Source organism: Bos javanicus, chromosome 6 (assembly GCF_032452875.1).
Source record: "Bos javanicus breed banteng chromosome 6, ARS-OSU_banteng_1.0, whole genome shotgun sequence".
NCBI lineage: Eukaryota > Metazoa > Chordata > Mammalia > Artiodactyla > Bovidae > Bos > Bos javanicus.
The window spans coordinates 36,602,634-36,619,601 of NC_083873.1; the positions used below are offsets into that span (position 1 = coordinate 36,602,634).

Here is a 16,968-nt window from a genome sequence, read left to right on the forward strand (position 1 = left end):
ATGGCACCAAGGAATTGTGCAAATGATGGAATACTCAGTTCAGTTCAGTTCAGTTGCTCAGTCGTGTCTGACTCTTTGTGACCCCATGAATCGCAGCACGCCAGGCCTCCCTGTCCATCACCAACTCCCGGAGTTCACTTAGACTCATATCCATCCAGTCAGTGATGTCATCCAGCCATCTCATCCTCTGTCGTCCCCTTCTCCTCCTGCCCCCAATCCCTCCCAGCATCAGAGTCTTTTTCAATGAGTCAACTCTTCGCATGAGGTGGCCAAAGTACTGGAATTTCAGCTTTAGCATCATTCCTTCCAAAGAAATCCCAGGGCTGATCTCCTTCAGGATGGACTGGTTGGATCTCCTTGCAGTCCAAGGGACTCTCAAGAGTCTTCTCCAACACCACAGTTCAAAAGCATCAATTCTTCGGTGCTCAGCTTTCTTCACAGTCCAACTCTCACATCCATACATGACCACTGGAAAAACCATAGCCTTGACTAGACGGATCTTTTTTGGCAAAGTGATGTCTCTGCTTTTCAATATGCTATCTAGGTTGGTCATGACTTTCCTTCCAAGGAGTAAGCGTCTTTTAATTTCATGGCTGCAGTCACCATCTGCAGTGATTTTGGAATACTACACAGCCATAAAAAAAAACTAACAAAATTTTGCCTTTTGCAGCAACATGGATGGACTTGGAGGGCATTTTGCTAAGTGAAGTACAACGTATGGAAAAAGACAAATACTGTATGATATCATTTACATGTGGAATCTAAAAACTACAACAAACTAGTGAATAAAACAAAAAAGAAGGAGACTCACAGATACAGAGAACAAACTAGTGTTTACCAGTGGGGAGAGGGAAGCTGGGAGGGGCAATATAGGAGTAGAGGGGAAGGGGTACAAATCATTAGATACAAAATAAGCTACAAGTATATATTGTACAACACAGGGATATAGCCAATATTTTATAATAACTATAAATGAAGTATAACCTTTAAAAATTGTGCAGCACTATATTGCATGTCTGTAATTTATATAATATTGTACACTAACTATGATTTAATTTTTTTTTTTTTAAAGGTTAATGGGAAATGTTACAGTGGAAGAATGTGGTCACCATCTGAACCCACTGATGAATCTCAGAATGAACAAAAGTGAAACCACCAGAAATAATGCACTGAAATATGGAGAGGTGAAAATAAATTGGGCCTGGAATTTGCTTTACAATACTTAACAAAAATATGGGAATTCCCTGGTGGCCAGAGGTTAGGACTTTGAGCTTTCACTGCTGAGGGTGAGGGATCAAACTCTGTCAGGGAACTAAGATCCTACAAGCTGCATGCCACAGCAAAAAAAAGAAACTTTAGCAAAAATCGTAACAACTAAAAATTTAAAAAATGATAAATGAAGTATGGCAAAACGTTGATGACTGCTGAAAATTTGTGCTGGGGTTTAATACGCCATTATCTCTACTTTGTATACATTTGAAAATTTTACATAATAAAAAATAAGACATACATACCAGCACTCTTATTTGGGAATCAGCTTGCAATAATTTAATTTTGGACATCAAATTAAAGACAAATGGAAAATCACTGAAAATAATCGGACTGAAGTTTTCTGCAGGTATCTAAAAATTAAAAAGACAGAAGAATTTTGATAATCAAAAGAAAAGGAAACCTTCATTCCTTTACCTCACTACCCTAAATTATTTACCTCCATACTTTATAAAATTCATTTTTAAGAATCTAAATTACCTAGAAACAAATTTCTAGGAAAATGCATTTGCTTTGTGGCTGAAAGATACTTTAAGTTATCCAAGAGCATCTACTTTAGCAAATTCAGCATTACAATGAAGACATTTTCAGATCTTAACTTACAAAGAAGCTACATAGCTATTAATGTATTTCCCTTTCCCTTTTAAAGTACAAAAAAATATTCAGAAAGTAAAATATTATTCTTACCAGGTTTTTTTCCCTATTAATCACTCTTATTCTATCTTCATAAAAGTTCAACAAAAAGGAGACTTCATTTATGTGGAACGTATCTTCTGATAATCGACAGTTAGTTTTGTTTACCTTAAAGAAAATACAACCTGTGATATTTTCTATCAATGAGTAACTTAATCTATTTTTATATATGCCTCAGTTCAGTTGCTCAGTTGTCTTTGCGACTGTCGCTCCGACTCTTTGCAACCCCATGGACCGCAGCATGCCAGGCCTCCCTGCCCATCACCAACTCCCGGAGTTTACCCAAACTCATGTCCATTGATTCGGTGATGCCATCCAACCATTTCATCCTCTATCGTCTCCTTATCCTCCTGCCTTCATTCTTTCCCAGCATCAGGGTCTTTTCAAATGAGTCAGCTCTTTGCATCGGGTGGCCAAAGTATTGGAGCTTCAGCTTTAGCATCAGTCCTCCAGTGAATATTCAGGGTTGATTTCCTTTAGGATTGTTGGTTTGATCTTCTTGCTGTCCAAGGGACTCTCAAGAGTCTTCCCCAACACCACAGTTCGAAAACATCAATTCTTTGGCACTCAGCCTTCTTTATGGTCCAACTATCACATCTGTACATGACTACTGGAAAAACCACAGCTTTGACTGTATGGACTTTTGTCAGCAAAGTAATGTCTCTGCTTTTTAATACGCTACTTAGGTGTGTCAAAGTTTTTCTTCCAAAGAACAAGTGTCTTTTAATTGCATGCCTACAGTCACCATCCACAGTAATTATCAAAATATCTAATTTTTAAAAATGGGCAGACGAACCAAACAGACTTTTTTCAAAGAAGACTTACAGATGGCCAACAAGTACATGAAAATATGCTCAACATCATTAATCATTAGGGAAATGCAAATCAAAACCATAGTGCAATATTACCTTATGGCTATTAGAATGGCTATCATCAAAAATACAAGACAGAAGTGTTGGTGAGGATGTGGAGAAAAAGGAACTTCCATGCACCATTAGTGGGAATGTCAATTGGTGTGGGCACTATGGAAAACAGTATGAAGGCTTCCTCACAAAATTAAAAATAGAACTACCACATGATCCAGCAATCCCACTTTTGGGTATAGAGCCAAAGGAAATGAAATCACCTGCTCAAAGAGATATCTACAGTCCCATGTTCATTTTAGCATTATTTAGAATAGCCAAGATAAATAAACAACCTAAGCGTCCATGGACAGATGAATGGATAAAGAAGATATGGTGTGTATATATGTGTATGCATATACACTCGTACATACATATATACACAATGGAATTGTATTCAGCCATGAGAAACAAGGAAATCCTGCCATTTGCAACAACATGGATGGATGGTGAGAACATTATGCTAAGCAAAATACTTCAGAGAAAGGCAAATACAGTAAGATATCACTTACACATGAAATCTAAAAAAAGCTAAACTCAGAAACAGAGTGGAGTGGTGGTTTATAGAGTTGAGGGTGGGAGAAAAGGAGAGATGTTGCTCAAACGGTACAAACTTGCAGTTACAAGATAAATAAGTTCTGGGGATCTAATGCACAGCATGGTGATCATAGTTAACAATATTGTACTATATAGTTGAAAGTTGCTAAGACAGTAGATCCTAAGTATTCTTACCACACTAAATAAACAGTAACTATAAGTGTTTTGTAATATATATGTGTCTAGAAAGGGAAAAAGTGGAAGTAGTAACAGATTTTATTTCTTTGGGCTCCAAAGTCACTGAGGACAGTGACTGTAGCCATGAAATTAAAAGACTCCTGCTCAGTGGAAGGAAAGTTATGACAAACCTAGAGAGAATATTAAAAAACAGAGATACCACTTTGCTGACAAAGGTCCATATAGTCAAAACTATTGTTTTTCCAGTAATCGTATACAGATGTGAGGGGAACACATGTATACCTGTGGCAGATTCATTTTGATATTTGGCAAAACTAATACAATTATGTAAAGTTTAAAAATAAAATAAAATTAAAACAAACAAACAAACAAACAAACCAAAAAAAAAAAAAAAGAAGACTGAGCGCCAAAGAATTACTGCTTTCATAATGTGGTGCTGGAGAAGACTCTTGAGAGTCCCTTGAACAGTGAGAAGATCAAACCAGTCAATCCTAAAGGAAATCAACCCTGAATATTCACTGGAAGGACTGACGCTGAAGCTGAAGCTGCAATACTTTGGCCATCTGATGCGAAGAACCGACTCACGTGAAAAAACACTGATGCTGGTGAATACTGAAGGCAAAATGAGACGTGGGCAACAGAGGATAGTAGGCAACAGACTTAGTGACTGAACAACAACAAATCAAATTAACACATTGTACACCTTAAACTGACACAATGTTCTATTTCAGTTATATCATAATAAAGATGGAGGAAATACACTACTTTAGAAATATGAGTGCATTATTACTTCTGAAAAGCACTAACTTTTGCACATAATACCTTCTCCTATTGAGACTGATATTTTGTGGTGAAACAGTACTCTTGCCTGGAAAATCCCATGGACGGAGGAACCTGGTAGGCTATAGTGCATGGGGTCGCAAAGATTCAGACACGACTGAGTGACCTCACTTTCACTTTCTTTTTGTTTTGGTTACTGATTGAGCAATTTATATTTATAAAAGCATCTATTTTAGCTAATTATTTTTCAATTAAACAATACCAATTTAATTCTGCTCTTCTATTTAAAATGCTCTGGTTCCTTCCTGTCCTCCAATAATTATTAGATTTATTAATAGCCTAATCTTAGGTTACTTCTGGATTATGTTATATACACTAATGAAAATGCTGAATCATTGTCATATCTGAGTATTTGTGCCTGTAATATATTACATATACACTATATACATATTATATGTACTATGTAATATGTTCCACCAGAGTCTATCCAGTTAGCAAAACAAACAAAATTCTAAATATTTAAGGTCTGAATCAAATATTTTCATTCTTGTTGTGGAAAATAAAATAAGACTTCAACTGGCTAAGAACTAAGGGAACTTGATTTAGTAAAATGGTATATACATGAACCCTTACCTTATACACGTCTTTCATCACTTCCAGAAGAGTTTTAACATTGTGGTTACTCTGAACAGTTTCAGTCCAGCAAACCATTTGAGAGATGATGGCAGTTTTCAGCATCTGGACAAGTGAGTTGAGAGAAGATTCTTGCAAAGATGTCCAACACCGCTCTGAGAGGTGTAAAATCAGCCATAATAAATATCCACCTCCAAAAAAATTCTCTCAGTTTTCTTAGTTCTTTAATGTAAGAAATAGATCATATTTTCCAGTTCTGATGGCATAACCCATAAATCATGGGATAACCTTTTTGAAGGATAACATCCTGGACAATATTTATTACTCACAGATGTGGAAAAAATTTTTGCTCCCTGATTAAGTATCTTTGGAATTAAAAGCTCAAATTCAGGTTTCTGAAAAAAATGTGTTGATAGTTCATATTTATGCTTGATTACTTGATTGATTTCATGATTTTCAAACTGAAAATTCCACAGGGTATTTATAAGGTCTGAAAATACACACAGGTGAAAACACAGAATACATATGCACACACACACATATACACACAAAGACACGAAATGTGATCAAAGACAATTTTAATCTGAAAAAAAAATTATCTATGTTTTCAGACTTTATGATCACCTACGATAGATGGATATATTTTTAAATTAGTTCAGTAACAATATTTTAGTATCACTGAGTTACAAACTGAATTTCTGTACCTTTAAAAGAAAATTCTCAGAAAACAAACAAGTCAAATGTTAAAATGTATTTTCAAGTTAATGTAATTAAAATAGTATGACCCAGATGCATGAAAGGCAGGCAATGTAGCAGACTTCACAAATGGAATCAAATATACATGAGATATTGGTATATGATGAAAGAGGCATTGTGTATTATCAGGGAATGAAGCAGATCACTTAATAAATGTGTGACAACTGGAAACTGATCCAAAAAAATGCAGTGTAATCAAGATAAACTCCATATAGTTCAAAGATTTAAACATAAAAATTAAACAATGGGGGGACGGATATATTGGGAGATGGATTGATATAAACACATTACTATATATAAAATAGATAACTGATAAGAACCTACTGTATAGCACAGGGAACTCTACTCAGTACTCAGTAATGGCTTATATGGGAAAGGAATCTAAAAAAGAGTGGATTTTTGTATAACTGATTCACTTTGCTATACAACAGAAACTAATACAACATTGTAAATCAACTATATTCCAATAAAAATTAATTAAAAGAATAAAACAATGAATATTCTACTAGGAACATGGGAAATCTTTAAATTTTATCATGAGGTAAACTTTTTGAGGAAAGATCAGAAACCATAAAAGAAAATGTTAATACAGTAGGCTGCATAAAAGTGTTTAAAAATAATTACGCATGGCAAAAATACCAAAAAGTAAAAAATTTCAGTAACCTAAAGGAAAAAAATTGCAACTCATCTTATGGATAAAGAATTAATTGTTGGGACTTCCCTGGTGGCCCAGTAGTTAAGAATCCACCTGCCAATGCAGGGGATACAGATTCGATCTTTGGTCCAGGAAGATCCCAAATGCCAAGGAACAACTGAGCCTGAGAGATACAACTACTGAAACCCTCATGCCTAGAGCCCATACTCCACAACAGGAAGCCGCCACAACGAGAAGTCCTTGCATTGCAACAAAGAGTGGTCCCCGCTTGCCTCCATGAGGAAAGCCTGCACGCAGCAACGAAGACTCAGCGCAGCCAAAAATAAATACAAGAACTGTCTTAGTAGTTTAAAAACTTCAAATAGAAAAGAAAGATACTAACAACAAATGGAAAAATAGGTAAGACGAGAGAACTGATGGTTTGTAGAGTATGATATACAAATGTAACTGAATATAGGGAAAAAACCACAACTTCACTCATAATGAGACAATTTAAATTAAGATATTCTTAAAAATTCCCTGGAAGTCCAGTAGTTAGGACTTCACCCTCGCACTGCATGGGGCATGGGTTCCACAAGCAAGCCATGTGGCAGGGCCAAAAAAGAACAAGAAATAGATTCTTCTTTTCAGAGTGGTATAGACCAAAGTTTGGTTTACACTGTGGAGAAATGGGCGGGCTGACGCTTTCATATTAATTGATGATGTATAAACGGTACATCTTCTGTCAGAGCTGCCATGTTGCCCAATTCCAAGGGTGGGTGATAATGTGAATGGTGACCACATAAGTTGGGCAATATGGTGGCCCTGATGTCTGTGGAGGGTCACTTGGCAAAATCTCTCAAGATTTAAAATGCACACACAATCTGATCCAGTAATTTTGCTTTCTGAAAATTTCTCTGCTTGTGTAAATATATATATAAATATATTCATATAAATATATATTAAATATGTATAACTATAATTGTAAGAAAGCAAAATTATTGGGTCTATATATATACAAAGAAATGTATGTTAGAACTGTTATAAGAGCAAAAATTTAGAAACAACTATTCACGTACATGAATAGAATACCATTCAGCCATTAAATTGGAATAAAGCATTCATATAAGTCAGGTAATGTAATGATTTCCACAAATCACAATATAGTGATTTGTGGAACAAAGCAAGTTGCTGAAGTATGTATGCTACCATTTGAAAAAAAAGAATACATTTCTATATGTTTTTATAGAGTACCTTTCAAACATTATGTAAGAAACTCTACTCTGTAACTGCTTTGTGGGAGGGAAATTAGGTGGCTATTTCATTGTATATATCATCTTTGCATCTTTTAAGCTTTGGACCTTGAACATTAGCTCAAAGTCATAAAAGGACATCTCAAAGCACTGAATAAAATAAAAAACAAGAACACAAAGATAAACATTGTTCCTCTCATGTCTGATCAAAATACCTAAAGTTTTAAAACACCATAAACAAAAAATTTTAAAGTATGGTTTTATCTTGACTGAATTCTCTATGGTTGTGAAATTCTGAGGTCGAGTCCATGACCAAGTCTAGGAATTACACATGTTTTGTAATAATAAGAGTAGTGATTATCTACTCAATCGTGTCTGACTCTTTGAGACCCTGTGGACTGTAGCCCACCAGGCTCCTCTGTCCATAGGATTTTCCAGGCAAGAGTACTGCAATGGGTTGCCATTTCCTTCTCCAGGGTATCTTCCCGACTCAGGATTTGAACCCATGTCTCTTGTGTTTCCTTCATCTCCTGTGTCTCCTATATTGCAGGAGGATTCACTGAGCCACCAATGAAGCCCATTATAATAGTTTTGAAATCAAGCAGGATCCTGTGTGGTCCTCCTTAGTACAAGGGCCTTCTTGTGTCTCCTTCCTGCGTCTTCCCTGCTTCTTGTTTGCAGGGAAAAGGCTTCAGCCTCCTAGACCTTCCCTGAGTTTCAAAGGGCAGAGTCAAACTGTTACTCATTAGGAAAGTGAGGGAATGCAGAAACAAAGGGAAAGCAGTCAAGAAACAATAGTGGAGGGATGGGGTGGGGTCCTGGTTCCACCTCAAAGGATATATAAGACAGTTTGACATATATCTCTGAGTTCTACAGGAACTAAGACTCTCACTCAGGTGGAGGATGGTAACTTCAGGCTGAGCACAAGCACTTGAACCCCAGACTGTTGACAACCAGAAGGCTGAAGACTGAGATTCCTAGAGCACCACCCTGTTACCTCACCACCAACCAATCAGAAGAAAGACACACTCAGCAGCCCTCCATGAAAATTTTTCTTTAAAAACTCTTTCCTGAAACCCATGAGGGGGTTTAGGTCTTTTGAGCACAAACTGCCCATTCTCCTTGCTTGGCACTTGAAATAGACCTATCTCTGCCCCAAACGCCAATGCTTCTGTTTGTTTGCCCTCAATGTGTGTCGGGCACACAAACTTGAATTTGACAATAGCTTTAGGTTAATCTTTTCAATAATACACATATCACATACTCAAACATTTGTATAGTGTTTTCAAATCTATCTAAAATCTGTTACAAATTCTATTTCAGACAGTATTCTATTGAGAATACAGATAAAGTGACATAAAAGTAATCAAGCTTACTCAGGACTTTTGAAGATTGATTGGTCATTTTACGAATAGCCTCTGCAAATGGAACCACCAGAGTTATATAGTTCCTGGAATCAAGCATGACAGGACACTCTGGGAGCAGAAGGAAGACTGATAAAGCTTCTTGGTGTGAAGAATGACATGGAAGAGCCCCAAGCAGATTATCCTTCAGACATGCGGTTATCTGTGGTTGAAAAACAATCAGGGAAAGGCCCAGGACATATTAGATACAGTATCATAAGAAACAAGATATAAGAAGAGAGGTTTCATATCTACTATGTTCCTAATGGAATAATAATTTAGTTTTCCTAAAACCTACTATTCAAACTCCATCACTCCTTGATATCCCAAATCCCCCTAAAGTAGTATGTGAGAACCGTCTTCCCTATTTTATGTTGGAGTCAATTAAAGAAATAAAAGTGAAATCACATGCCTGGACCTACTGAACAAATTGTGAAGGTTGCTCAATTAGAAGGGATCCATACCTAAATCTATCTCACCTAAAATATACCGTAGCAGAGAAAATGGCACATGTTCACCTCACCAATCCTGTTTCATCTTCCTTCAGGGCTCACAGGAAGATGGCATTGCCCGGCCTTCCTGCAGTTAGGTGGAGCCATGTGACCAGGTTCCAACTAATGGAATGTGAGGGAGGGTGATATATGATACTTCCAGGCTTGACCCCTGAAGCCTCTCTGTGACCTTTCACACCCTTTTTCCTCATCTGCCAATCAACATGAAAGATCTACCGGAGAATTTTATGGCCCTGGGGCCTAGAATGCCACAGAGAATGAGCCTGAGTCACCCCTGAATGAGCTTGGGTGGAGTTGGGGAGGGTAACAGAATCTGCCATGCCCAAATATGCCACTCTGACATGACAATTACTTTAAGCTGAAGGCAAGTGAGAAAAAGTAGACACAGAATGAGCTCTCTGGCCTCCCCAATCTTCCTGAAAACAGAACATAATTCCCCTCATCAAGGTGTCCTCCTGTCCACAACTTCCCATATCAGGAAGGGCATAACAGTCTCACTAGCAGAGCTGAGCTGGCCCGCCACACAGCAAACCTTACTACCTAGCCCTTATCTACCATTACTTTCTTCATGTATCTGCCTTCCACCATTTGCCATCTAAGAAGCTCAAAGTCCTTTTCCTTTGTCTTTTCACTTCTCTACAAAATTATTGTTCTTCATTTGCTAAGTTGCTATCATGAAGTGAAAGTGAAAGTGAAGTCGCCCAGTCGTGTCCGACTCTTTGCGACCCCGTGGACTGTAGCCCACCAGGCTCCTCCATCCATGGGATTCTCCAGGCAAGAATACTGGAGTGGGTTGCCATTTCCTTCTCCAGGGGATCTTCCTGACCCAGGGATCGAACCCAGGTTTCCCACAAGCAGGCAGATGTTTTAACCTCTGAGCCACCAGGGAACCATGGACTGTATAGTCCATGGAATTCTCCAGGCCAGAATACTGGAGTGAATAGCCTTTCCCTTCTCCAGGGATCGAACCCAGGTCTCCCACATTGCAGGTGGATTCTTTACCAGCTGAGCCACAAGGACAGCCCCATAATACTGGAATGGGTAGCCTTTCCCTTCTCCAGGGGATCTTCCCAACCCAGGAATTGAACCAGGGTCTCCCGCATTGCCAGCGAATTCTTTACCAACTGAGCTATCAGAGTTGCTAGAGAGGCCCCAATTCTAACCACTCCTTAAAGTTACTCATCACTGAGTATTTCCATCTATATGCAGGATGCACATGTTAATAAACTTGCTTTTCTCTTGTTTGTCTATCTTTTCTTAGTGTAATTTGCAAGGTCCCAGCCAATGAAGCTAAGATAAGGAGAGAAAAAATAATATTTTTTTCCTTCCCTACAGGTGCCTCCTACCTCAACCCTCTTTGGACTTTGGTGTGAGAAAAAAATCTTTACTGTGTGAATAAGCCATTGAGATTTCGAAGCTGTTTGAAGGAGCTTATGTTTGGAAGAGGTAATCAAGACGATGTTGCCCCTTGAACTGGACCTGGGCAATCAAAGCCTCCTCACCCACTCCCACGTGTTTGGAATGTATGCTCTGCCCACTGTTCCCACAGTTGGTATGTTCCAAGGACCCTGGCTTCAGAGAGTAAGGTATTCTGAGACCATCTGGATGGTATATGTGACTGAACCCAGCAGTTAATGCCTCTGTATGAACTTGAAGATTCCAGGGGTTGGGTGTAGAGACCTACTCATCTCGATGTCACCCAAGACAAACCTTGTAAGTTCCCTGGCTTATTAAACCTGCCACCTTCCAATCTGGAGTGGCTGCCTCTTTCTTCAGTCTTTCCTGGTCCTCTGATCACAGGAGCCAGTTTCTGAACCAATAGTTTATTTATTCTAACAGATCTTAGATACTCTTTAACTATGAATGTCTGCCTCTACATAAGGATTAAGTATGATGATACATAAACTGTGAAGTACTGTATATTATTGTTATTATTACATTAATGTTCTTGCAATTTGTTTTTTCATATATTCAGAAGAACATGACTTCTGTTGAATGCTATTAGGTATACATGAGAAAGGTGTACAAAGTCACATAACATCAAAATAGGGTCAAAAAAGCTAGATTTCTTTTGGCGTATAACATCACAGAGTATTTGATTTACCTGTGTGCATCATGACACCATAATAGTATGCAGTGGTCCCAAAGCTGCTTCACTAAGAGCCCCTTTTTATAGAGTATTCTTCAAAACTAATGTTTCTTAGCACTTATATTAAGTATAGCGCACCAAGTAATCTCCCACATCACCTAAATATTTTTGTTAAAAATATACTTGATCACATTTACTATTCTTACTTTTTCACTTTGAAAATTAAAATAGTTTCTACTGCATATTAAGAAACTCTCTCCCCCTTTCCCTTCAAAATGTAGGGACCCACAACAGTATAAAGATGATTTTAGACTGAAGACGTCAGAGATACAGCTAATAGAAGAATGAACGGAAAGAAGCTTTCAGAGCTTTCCTCATCTGACTAAAGGCAGAGGCTTCAAGAATGAAGCAGCCATACATTTCCTCCTAACTGGGCAGGCAAGTGAGCTACACTGCCAGGGAAAAGACCCTGCACTTGAGCTTGGATGAGAAATTGCATCAACAAACCTTACTGCAAACTATCCTATCTTCCATGTATCTGCCTAAAAGCCCCTCTGTTTCCCTGAAAAGTTCATTTGTTTTCTCACAGAAGCCCTTTCTATCCTTTCCCTAAAATTGGTGTATAAACCCTTATTCCTAGCTGTTCTGTACAAGAGTAGAACTTTTCTTTTCTGTCAATCCATCTATTGTTATTTGGTAGGTCCCCAAACATATTGGAGGAGGAACTGGCAACCCACTCCAGTGTTCTTGCCTGGAGAATCCCAGGGACGGAGGAGCCTGGTGGGCTGCCGTCTATGGGGTTGCACAGAGTCGGACACGACTGAAGCGACTTAGCAGCAGCAGAAGCAAACATATGAATCCCATAATGCTCTTTTCATAAATTATACTTCTTAAACATTGTTTTTCTCATACTGAAAAAGAAATACTGTATCTACTGTATATTTAAGCATTCAGTAACAAAGGTGCGTCTAGTCAAAGCTATGGTTTTTCCAGTTGTCCTGTATGGGTGTGCGAGTTGGACTATAAACAAAGCTAAGCGCCGAAGAATTGATGCTTTTGAACTGTGGTGTTGGAGAAGACTCTTGAGAGTCCCTTGGACTGCAAGGAGATCCAACCAGTCAATCCTAAAGGAAATCAGTCCTGGGTGTTCATTGGAAGGACTGATGTTGAAGCTGAAACTCCAATACTTTGGCCACCTGATGCAAAGAACTGACTCATTGGAAAAGACCCTGATGCTGGGAAAGATTGAAGGCAGGAGGAGAAAGGGACGACAGAGGATGAGATAGTTAGATGGCATCACCGACTCAATGGACATAATTTGAGTAAACTCCAGGAGTATGATGGACAGGGAGGCCTGGCGTCCTGCAGTCCATGGGATTGCAAAGAGTCAGATATGATTGAGCAACTGAACTGAACTTTAGAAAATACTGGAGTAGGTCGCCATTTCCTCCTCCAGGGGAATCTCCCTGATCTCCCTAGAGATTGAACCTGCATCTCTTGTGTCTCCTGCATTGGCAGGTGGATTCTTTACCACTAGTGCCACCCGGGAAGCCCTGGAAAATAAAATGCCAGCACCTAAATCAGTAGTATTTCTCCTTGTGGCTCAGATGGTAAAGAATCTGCCTGCCATGTGGAAGACCTGGGTTTGATCCCTGGATTGCAAAGGTCCCCTGGAGAAGGAAATGGCAACACATTCCAGTATTCATGCCTGGAGAATTCCATGGACAGAGAAGCCTGGTGGGTACAGTCCATGGGGTCTCAAAGAGTCGGACACAACTGAGCAACTAACACACACACACCATATAGTAACTGCATAATAAACACTAGCCCCTCCTCTATCACATTTCTATCTCACTCAACTCCTAAGAAAATTAACTGTTGGTTAATTGGTTCCTGTAAAAAAATTATATTGCTCTATTTCTAAAGTGAATATTGTTTATTACCATCGAAGAAATCCATTCTTTTTCTGTTAACTTCTTGAAGGTATCTCTTGCCATTTCTAAGTCCACATCAATGGAAATCATTTCTCCAGGTTCTCTTTGGATGCAGGAAATGCAAAAATAAATAAACAGATTAAAAGAATATTTATAACTTCATATATCATTATGTGTAATTTTATTTATCCTACAAAATTAGATATAATCTTTTTTACTTAAAGTTTGCATTCTTTTGAAATCATCGATTTACTTGGCACCAAAAGTTGTTTTTCTTTTTTTTAAGTTTATGTTTTCCTAAAAGAAAACAGGTAACAATTTATTATCTCAAGTTTGGACAGTTAACAATAGCAAAAGTTTACATGCTGTGTCTGAGAACTGAGATCCTTTACCCTTACACTCAGCCTGCACTATGGGAGTTGAAACTCCCTAACCCCATCTATTTTCCATCGATATTTACATTACTTTGGGATTCCACTGGGATTCCACTGTTTCATTAGCATGACTTTATTATTCCAAGACACTCCTGCCCAGGCCAATGGCTTGACTGTTCACTTTAGGAACTTCCTGGAACACAATCAACAGTTTATGCCCTAAAATTCTTTGCATCTCTTGTCTCAAAATCCTTGCCTTGATGTTTCCATCTGTCCTGGATTGTGGTACCTTTCCTCAGTCCTAATCAAATCCCCAACCCTCCCCTCCCACATTGAAAAGACCTGCCTTATTCCAAATTGCTAATTTTTAAAAATCCAAACCTGGCCATGCCCCTCAGAAATACTACAAAGGCTTTGTTTAGGTGTGGCATTTCCCTGGGTTGTGTTGATAATATTTGAGGAGCCTGCATTCTATATAACAATTTGTCTTTATAATATATTATTTAAAAATATTTCAAGTTTACCGGATTAACCAACCAACTGTAATACTAGGGCTAAAACATTCATGCAAGTACTAAAACAAAGTACTGTAAATTCCCCTTTAAAATAAATCTTCCTTTGCAACCTTTGGCATCTTAAGATCAAACCTTGAGGTTTCTCACTCCTGAGAAGGGAACATGGAAATTTTAGAAAGATAATATTCTTAGTGTAGAAAAGATTATCCTCTATGTAGTGAGAACTAACTTAAGGCTACAGTGGGGAAGAAGGAGAATGAGTTGCATGGTAGAATCCCCTCCTTTGCTGCCTGGAAAGACGGAAAGAAGAGGAAGGCAAATGGGAGAGAAAGAGAGCAGAGAGAAGCAACGTCTTAATTTCTCATCTCCTGTCTTTGGCTAAATATGTGGAGACAAACAGGGATGCCCTGTGGGACTCTCAAATGACAACTGCCTCATGAGCTGTGGAGGTTAGAAGAGGGGGTGAAGGAAGCCATGACCTTCAGCTTCCCTGGGCTTCTCTGGTTCCCAGGTGAAGCCTCTGGATCCAGCAGTTCCTCCAGTCTCCCTGAGGAGTGGCTGAGCATGCAGCTGGGTTAAGAAGCAGAGCTGAGAAATACCTGCAATAGGGATTAAGTGAATACAGAGTACCGCCTAGTGGCGGTTGTATACAGGTATCTTCTGAACCTGTGAGCCAACCTGAGGCCAAATCAACAAGGGAGGGACAGGACGTGACCTAGCAAAGGAGGACTGGGAGGAGTTCCCACCAGCTGCAAGCAGACCTGTAGGCATCAGCCTCCAGAGAAGACAGATGGCAGCCTAATGTTAGTCGCTCAGTCATGTCCGACTCTGCGACTCCATGGACTACAGCCTTCCAGGCTCCTCCATCCATGAAATTTTCCAGGGAAGAATACTGGAGTGGGTTGCCATTTCCTTCTCTAGGGGATCTTCCCAATCTAGGGATCGAACCCAGGTCTCCCGCATTGCAGACAGACATTTTACTGTCTGAGCCACCAGGTAAGCCCAAGGGCAGCCTAAGGGCCCCTTTATGCTGCTACCCACCCCACTCCCTTGTTATTGCTAAATTAATTATACAAGGAGGCCATCACACTGCAGTGGATCTCAGGCCACGGTGGCCTACAAAAGCAAACCAAAATCTAAGCCTGTAAATTCCTCAAAGTTATGAAATCAAGCCTAAGGACAACCAATCAAAAAACAAACAAAAAAAGCCGACTAGGCTTTAAGATACAGCTAATCAAATGCTTCCTTTCTTTCTGTGCCTTCTCTATGTCTTTCCCTGAGCTCTTGCCACTGGAGCTCTCCACCAATTCCAAACTGGTGCTGTGTGATTCAAATCGATGTTCACTCTTATAAACTCTTACAATTTTTAACCTGCCTCACTTTATCTTTCAGTCATTCCCAGGTATATTATTGGAGATCAAACAGGGAGGGCAAGGAACAGTTGACCCAGTGTTCAGCATTTAACAAAGGAAATGATAAAACTACTAAGATCAAGTGTCAAACCAAGTAGCAGAGAACTTGGACTCTCCTCTGTGGTAATAAGACTGTTAATAGTTAAAATAAATAGGATGTGTTTTCCTTACTGGGCTCACAATAAGACCTTCAACGTGCAGCCCGGGCCTCTAAGTACATAAGTGAAGTTAGAATGAATTGATCACTCCTAGATACAAAGATTCTGGAAAAAACACCATTCTTGCCAATCAGATAACACAGGAGGGCAGGGCAGAGGAAGGAACAATGTAAATTAGAGATTACAATTTGTAGTAGTCCAATGGGAAATTCCTTTATAAAACAGAATTCTGTAACAATCCATGGAGTTTTCTATGTTGGATTTTTGGTTCATAGATAACAAAATTCACAAATTAAAATGACTGAGTCTAAATATTTCATTTAAAATATTCTCCAGTGTTTTAAATAAAGGTAAGTCTCTTTAAATAAAGGTAATTATAAATATTACCTCTTCTTTAAAAAACTTGCAGTCAGACATGCAGGAGATGAAAATATCACTCTAATTTCACTGCAAAAATAATAAAATAAGGTTAAGTCACAACATACTACTAGCATGTTCCTTTTATTTTACTCAGTATATAACTGGTGATGTGGAATCATTAATAACGATAATAACTGCTCTCTTAAGAGTTTTCCAAATTCTTGCTATACTTTGTGCATGGTCTGCTAGATCTCATAAAAATCCTTCATAGCTGATTTGATCAAGTCATCTAGATTTAAATAAAATCCACCCTTTTGAAAACAGAAAGTTGTGGAGCTGCAGAGAATAAACTGCTGCTGCTGCTGCTAAGTCGCTTCAGTCGTGTATGACTCTGTGCAACCCCATAGATGGCAGCCCACCAGGCTCCCCTGTCCCTGGGATTCTCCAGGCAAGAATACTGGAGTTGGGTGCCACTGCCTTCTCCAGAGAATAAACTATGAAGCTATAAAAAGAGTCAGTCTTGGGGATGGCTTTGTGGGACAGACAGAAAGCATTT

At 38.8% G+C, this 16,968-nt stretch overlaps 2 protein-coding genes across 5 annotated transcripts in view; one reads left to right on the forward strand and one right to left on the reverse strand.

The window, feature by feature from the left end:
• PYURF (PIGY upstream open reading frame) overlaps positions 1-11,320 on the forward strand; it is an 88,116-nt gene extending 76,796 nt beyond the window's left edge. Inside the window, exons 2-3 of the mRNA XM_061419713.1 lie at positions 1,073-1,184; positions 10,906-11,320. Coding sequence (XP_061275697.1) covers positions 1,073-1,184; positions 10,906-10,965 — 172 coding nt within the window. The 3' untranslated portion in view covers positions 10,966-11,320. The remainder of the gene's footprint in view (positions 1-1,072; positions 1,185-10,905) is intronic.
• Positions 1-16,968, reverse strand: part of HERC6 (HECT and RLD domain containing E3 ubiquitin protein ligase family member 6) — a 57,578-nt gene that overhangs the window by 17,932 nt on the left and 22,678 nt on the right. For 3 of the 4 annotated variants that reach the window (XR_009736926.1, XM_061419707.1, XM_061419708.1), the window contains exons 10-15: positions 16,440-16,499; positions 13,603-13,696; positions 9,032-9,221; positions 5,013-5,167; positions 1,957-2,070; positions 1,515-1,622 (exon numbers count right to left, since the gene is read on the reverse strand). Coding sequence is in view for 3 of the 4 variants with exons in the window: in XM_061419707.1 (XP_061275691.1) it covers positions 1,515-1,622; positions 1,957-2,070; positions 5,013-5,167; positions 9,032-9,221; positions 13,603-13,696; positions 16,440-16,499 (721 nt within the window). In the remaining variant the exon portion in view is untranslated. The remainder of the gene's footprint in view (positions 1-1,514; positions 1,623-1,956; positions 2,071-5,012; positions 5,168-9,031; positions 9,222-13,602; positions 13,697-16,439; positions 16,500-16,968) is intronic. The other variant, XM_061419709.1, reaches the window with a different exon arrangement.